Source organism: Equus quagga, chromosome 7 (assembly GCF_021613505.1).
Source record: "Equus quagga isolate Etosha38 chromosome 7, UCLA_HA_Equagga_1.0, whole genome shotgun sequence".
Classification (NCBI taxonomy): Eukaryota; Metazoa; Chordata; class Mammalia; order Perissodactyla; family Equidae; genus Equus; species Equus quagga.
In genome coordinates, this window is record NC_060273.1 from 37,318,910 (window position 1) to 37,325,734 (window position 6,825).

At 46.9% G+C, this 6,825-nt stretch overlaps 1 protein-coding gene across 2 annotated transcripts; it reads left to right on the top strand.

The window, feature by feature from the left end:
- The first annotated feature begins 2,942 nt into the window (after positions 1-2,942).
- On the top strand, positions 2,943-6,579 carry LAMTOR4 (late endosomal/lysosomal adaptor, MAPK and MTOR activator 4). 2 transcript variants are annotated; one of them, XM_046666004.1, is made up of 4 exons: positions 2,943-3,084; positions 3,573-3,653; positions 5,757-5,874; positions 6,222-6,579. In XM_046666004.1, the coding sequence occupies exons 1-4, from the start codon at positions 3,082-3,084 to the stop codon at positions 6,266-6,268; spliced, it is 249 nt and encodes an 82-aa protein (XP_046521960.1). In that variant the 5' UTR covers positions 2,943-3,081; the 3' UTR covers positions 6,269-6,579. The 2 variants fall into 2 exon arrangements, with proteins under 2 accessions (XP_046521960.1, XP_046521959.1); XM_046666003.1 differs by having other exon boundaries at positions 2,945-3,084; positions 6,239-6,579.
- Positions 6,580-6,825: the final 246 nt, after the last annotated feature.

Below are 6,825 nucleotides of genomic sequence, written 5' to 3' on the forward strand. Positions count from 1 at the left end.
GAACTTAAGAAATAGAATGTTACTGCCATAGTCCATTCAGGTTGCTATAACAAAATACTATAGACTGGGTGATTTATAAACACAAACATTTATTTCTCACAGTTTTGGAGGCTGGGAAGTCCAAGATCAAGGCACTAGCAGATTCAGTGTCTGATGAAGGCCCACTTGCTGGTTCATAGCCTGCCATCTGTGCTGCATCCTCACAAAGTGGAAGGCGAGGGGTCCTCCAGGGTCTATTTTATAAGGGCATTAATTCCATTCATGAGGGCTCCACTCTCATGACCTAAGCACTTCCCAAAGTCCCCACCTCCAGATACCATCAAATTAGGGATTAAGTCAATATATGAATTTATGGGGGTGGGAGACAAACATTCAGTGGACTTTAAAACCCTCTGTGTGTCTCTCTATCCCATTCCCCTCTCTATCCCAGAAGTAACCATTATTCCAAATTTTATTTATCATTCCCTTATCTTTTTTGTTTTGAGATACAGTCATGTGCTGCATAATGATGTTCCAGTCAACGACAGACTGCATATACGACAGTGGTCCCATAAGATTAGTAGCACACGGCCTAGGTGTGTAGTAGGCTATGCCACCTAGGTTTGTGTAAGTGCACTCTATGATGTTCACACAACAATGAAATCAGCTAACAATGAATTTCTCAGAAAGTATTCCTGCCCTTAAGCAATGCATGACTGTATATGGATAGATATAGATAAGTAGATAAATCACTAAATAACACCCTATTATTATATAATACATATTAATAATAATATATTAAATAATGCTACATTAATATATAATATATCATACAATATATAATTATTATATAAATAATAAATTATCTCATTTTTTCTGTTTTTGAATTTTATGTAAACGAAATTCTGCTTTATTTTTCTTCATAGCACTTCTCACCACTTAACATTTACTTTCTCATTTATTGATTATCTGGCTCACCCTCTCTCTCACAGCTCCTTGAAAACAATTTTAAAATACGTCTTCTTTTTATTCACTGCCATACCTCCAATTCCAAGAAGAGTGTCTGATACATAGAAGGTGCTCGATAAACAGTGATTGAATGAAAGAATGAGCGGCTTTGCTCTCTACAGCAGTAGTGTGATTCAAGTTGTTTGTGAAAATGAAGCAAGTTCTAACGATGGCTGACGAGCATTGTCCTGCTAAGGGTTCCCCTGTGTCAAGACAGATGAGAACAGGGAATTTCTGAGGTAAAATTAACTGTAGCTTAAAAAAAATAAGAAACGTAGTTGGCTGATGGAGCATGGAAAAAGCATCAGCCTCAGCGTCAGCAAACTTAGACTGGAATTTGGCTCTGCCACTTGCCAGCGTGTGCCTGTGAGCAAGGCTCAAACTCTCTTGTTGCCACTTCCCCGTCTGCAAAATGGGGATGCTATTATAGGGAGGTTAATGAGAGGGTTAGGGGAGTGTATCAATGAAAATGCCTTGACGAGCAAGTGCAAAGAAAATGATACTACAAAGTATCAACAATATCCAAGGCCAGGAAAGGATTGCTAATCAAGATGTCCACAGAACTTTCTATACATCCTCCTGCAATTTAAAGTTCATATTATAAACAGACCCCACTTTTAAAAAGGCACCCATCTTCTCCAACTAGCTTTCTCCTCAAGGAACAGTACTTAGTTTTATTTTATTGCGATATAATACACATACTGTAAAACTCAACATTTTAAAGCGTACAATTCAGTGGTTTTTATTACATTCACAGGATTGTGCAAGCATCATCACTATATAATTCCAGAACATTTTCATTACCCAAAAAGAAATCCCATACCCATTAGCAGTCACTCCCCGTTTCTCCCGTCCCCCACCCCCAGCAACCACTAATCTGCTTTTAGTCTCTACTGATTTGCCTAGTCTAGCATTTCACATAAACAGAATCATATAACATGTAGCCTTGCGTGTCTGATTTTTTCAAGATTTTCAAGACATTTTCAAGGCTTATCCACGTTGTAGCATGTATCAGTATTTCATTTCCTTTTATGGCTGGATAATATTCTATTATATGCACATGCCCCATTTTACTTATCTATTCTTCAGTTTATGGATATTTGGAGTGTTTCCACTTGGGGGCTATTATGAATAATGCTGCTATAAACATTTGCGTACAAGTTTTTCCGTGAACATATGTTTTTAATTCTCTTAGGTATATATTTTGGGACGGCATTGGTAAGTCATAGAGCAACCCTCTATTTAACTTTTCAAGGAAACGCTGATCTGTTTTCCACAGCAGCTACACCATTTTACATTCCCACCAACCATGTATCAGGGCTCCAATTTCTCCATGTCCTTGCCAACAAGTACTAATTGTTTTACTTCTTAGAATCATCCTTTTTACCTCACCAACCCTGCCTCAGTCACATTAGTATTGTAGCAGGTCTAGAAATTACTTAAATTAAAACAAAAGATTTCTATGTTACATTCATATATTAAAAAGATGACTCCAGATAACTTTGTAATTTTTCCTGGCAGAGAATTTCAGCACTGCAGCGGCTTTGGCTAGCGGGAGACTCAATTCACCATCACACCGTTCCTCACAGAATCCCTGGACGAAAAACGACTTTGGAACAAACCCCCGTCTTCGCTGCCTGGAGTAAGCATAAGAGCAGTATTTGAATAGCTTTTCACATGCATTTCACTTCCTTTCTCCCCATTCCTGTGGCGCCGCTTTCCAGCAGCCTAGCCCGAGGCGAACGCAGGCCCACTTGCGCGCGCAGGCGCACAGGCTCGGTCCACCCTCCTCCCTCCGGCCCCGCCCCTCCAGGCCCCCCCGCCGACACGCCCCCCTCCCTCACGCTCTGGGCGGGGAGATGAGTGTTAAAGAGGGCCTGCGACCAATCCGCGCGCATCTCCGGGAAATGGCGCTCTGCACTGGCAGACCAAGTCCGATGACGTAGCCACAATCCAATCCGCATTCTAGGGGCGGGGATAAAGTTGGGCGGCGCAAGGCCGTACGAGGAGACCGCCCGGTGGAAGCACGTGACTTTGGTCTGGAGCCGGAAGTTACCGATCTGGTGGGCAGCGTCCCGGGTACCTGGGGCTGCGATGGTGAGTGAGGACGCATGCGCTGCAGTAGGCGCTGAGGGTGCTGCATCCCTGTTCCCCAATCTCTTCGGTTGCCCCCTCCTTGGCCTGCACTCCTCCCTCACCTCCTGTGCGCCCCGGGACAGAGAGGAAACGGAGATGGGAGGGGTGGCGACGCGGAGGGCTGACGAGGGAGATTTGTGGGAGGGTGTACGGGGGAGTGGGGAGTAGTCCCCGGGGGAGGGGTGGGCCACAATGGGAATTGGAGAGTGGGCTGTGGGGAGGGACCAGCGGGGTAGCAAAGGTGGGATGCCGAAGGCCGTGGGGAGCCCAGGGGAAGAGAGATGGAGACTCAGGAAGATCAGTGTTGAAGGCCATGTAGAGGGAAGAGGGTCTGGAAGGGCCTTGGCTGGGGAAAGAGGCCTGGGGGGCCATTCTCAAGAGAGACTTGGGCTTGCTAAGCACCATCCTCCTACCATGCTTCTCTCACTGATTGCATCTTTACCCACTAGACTTCTGCACTGACCCAGGGGCTGGAGCGAATCCCAGACCAGGTCGGCTACCTGGTGCTGAGTGAAGGCGCAGTGCTGGCGGTGCGTTCTGGGAAAGGGGGGTCCCCCAGGTGCACATGGCCTGGTGATCCCTTCTAACATTGCCCAATTTTAGACCTAATTTGCCTCTGCTCTCAGTCTTTTCCTGGCATCGTCTTGCCATATAGTAAGCTTTCAGGAATTAATTAAATCAATCTGTGGGATCTTAGTCTCATAACTGTTCTGAGGTAAAAGAAGTTTACTAACTTACCAAAGTCAGACAACCAGTTATGGGTGTGTTGACAACTGATATTACCCGAGTTATTCTTGAGTGTGTCTTCATTTGGTATCTGTTGAGGCTTTGTATTTTGTTTCATAGTACAATATAGCGTTAGCGCTCTAGAAGTTTTCGATCTAGCTAGAGAGACAAGGCTTAAGCTTAAAAGTTGAAAGCAGTGGGGCTGCCCCATGGCCAAGTGGGTAAAGTCCGCGCGCTCTGCTTCGGCGGCCCAGGGTTTGCAGGTTCCCATCCCTGGTGCAGACCTACTCCACTCGGCCATGCTGTGGAGGCATCCCACATACAAAGTAGAGGAAGATCAGCACAGATGTTAGCTCAGGGCTAATCTTCCTCGTGCAAAAAACGAGGAGGATTTGCAATGGATGTTAGCTCAGGGCAAATCTTCCTCACCAAAAAAAAAAAAGAGAAAAAAATAGTTGAAAGGAATGTGAGTGGTAAAGATTACTGAAGGAGTCTAGAAAATGAAAGATTCAACCCTTCATTTTATAATGTGTTTTGGCAAGGAAACTCCCTTTGAAGGGGTAAGAATTCAGCTGGGCTTAAAGGATGGTTGGTTGTGCACAGGCAGAAAAGGAGGAGAATATCCGGGGCTGGGAGATGGACATATTTGCAGGAGTGTGGCACAGGCCTGTCTGAATTAGGGGTGGGTGTATGTTGAAAAGATTTGGGGGAAGAAGAGGCTATGGTAAGGAAGGATCTGATTGTGGAGGACTTTCAAGGCAGGGTTAACACGTTTGGATTAATCTTGAGGGTAATAGGCGCTTTGAAGGGTTTTTGAACAGAAACATGAGCTGATAAAATAGTTGAGTAGTTGAGATTATTCTGCTAGGTGTGAAGATGGGCCTGAAGGGGCAGGATTCAGAAGCAGGGATGCTGCTGCTAAAATTGAGGGATGAAGTTGAGCCGGCGGCAGTGAGAAGGAAGAGGGGAGATTTTAAAGGAATCAGCATATCTTAGTAATGACTAAAGATTGGGAGCAGAGGAGACACTCCTCCATCCAGTAAGACTTGGAACTCAAGCCTAGAATGATGGTGCCTTAACAAATGGAAAATGAAGAAAGGAAGTTGATTGCAGAAGGGGAGAGGTAAGGGGAATTTTGATGGCTCAACTTTAGACACTGAGTTTGATACAGCATAACAGTTAAGATATATTACTAGGAGCTATTCTAAGCATCTTACCAATGTTATCTTACATAACCCTCACAACGAGCCCGTAAGATAGGTACTGTTGTCCCTAATTTACAAATGAAGAAACTGAGGTACAGAATGTCCAAGGGAGCAAAGAGCACTGAATTTAACCTAGTGAGCAGTGGGAGGCCCATCTCAAGGAGGTAGGAAGTGGAAGTTGAGACAGTCACCAGAAAAGAGGAAGCTCAGGCCACTGTCCCATCACTACCCAAGGGCTAGGTTGTAGGCAGGGTTCAAGGACAAAGGGCTGTTTATGTTTCAGATTCTGCAGACAGGGCAACAAGTAGGAAGACTGAGGAAAAGCCAGAGCTTTGAACAAGTCAGTGGTGGGTAGGCACTGATATCTGAGAATGCAGTTTTATCAACTAAGTGGGGACAGGGAGAGAAATCAAGTTTCAAGGGATTCGCAAAGAATCATCAGTAAAGAAATGGTTGAAGAGTCTCTGCCCCTGGGGGACAGCCCAGTTTTATAAGGATGAGAAACAGGATGGCATTAAGGGGAGCAACAACATCAGAGGAAAGTTTTAGGTTTGTTTTTCCAAAACTAGGGGTCACCTTGCAGGTATCGGAAAGTGCAGAGGGAGAGATTACAGATGCTAGAGTCAAAGGGACTGTTCCTGGAGTCTTTTCCCAATTCTGTTCCCTAATTTCTGCCGTCCTCCCTCCTCCGTCCGCATGCAGTCATCTGGGGATCTAGAGAACGACGAGCAGGCAGCCAGTGCCATCTCTGAGCTGGTCACCACGGCCTGCGGTTTCCGGCTGCACCATGGCATGAACGTACCCTTCAAGCGCCTGTCTGGTGAGCCCCAGCCCCTGCCCCTGGTGGTGATGAGGGGGTGGGGGAGTTGGGTGCTCCGAGGGCCTTCTCAGGGAAGAACACCTGTCTGCTACCAACCTCCCCCCGTCTCCCCCTGGGGCCGCTGGTTCTGGCCACTTTCTTCCCCTTGGGATTCACTCCTCCATCAGAATTAGGAGAAACCAAGAGAAGGAAGGGGATTTAAGGGAGACCGCCCATCTTCAAATCTGTCAGCCTTCCACTATCAAATTTTTTTGGCTTTTGATCCCAGCCAGTTTGTGTGTGACCCCATGGAGACCACCACACCCCACTAACTCTGTGCTCCCTTCCCTCTCCCGGGGCGGGGGAAGGTGTGTCTCCCCTCCAGTGGTCTTTGGAGAACACACGCTGCTGGTGACCGTGTCAGGACAGAGGGTGTTTGTGGTGAAGAGGCAGAACCGAGGCCGGGAGCCCATTGACGTCTGAGCTGCCAGAGGGCGAGGGCCAGAGGTGGACTGGGTCCCTGAGCCTCTGTGATGAGGAAGAGGCCGACCTCCTCCACCTCTTTCTTGGCTGGCTGCTAGAGCTAAGGCTTCTCTCACTCACTTCCTCACCCCACCTGGAAGAGCAGAGGCTTGGGAACTTTGCACTATGTTAAGGAAAATGAGGGCAAGGGAAACTTCCTCTTCCCTCCCTCCCTCCTAATAAATGTGAGTCTGATGTTCCTGGGCCCAGGGATGTGTGTATGGGGGCGAGGGGGCCAGGGGGGTGTCTGCCACCTTCTAGAGAGAGAGTTGTGTACCTCAGCCCAGAGGACTCAAGCCAGGCCACCTCTTGGCATATAAAACTGGGAATCAGGAAAAAAAAAAAAAAGGGTGGGAAGGGAGCTGAGGGGAGCTATGTGTTGTGCACGCCAAAGGGATCGTTCTGAGCCCCTGGGTCTCTGCTGCCACCAACACACACAGAACAGTCCTC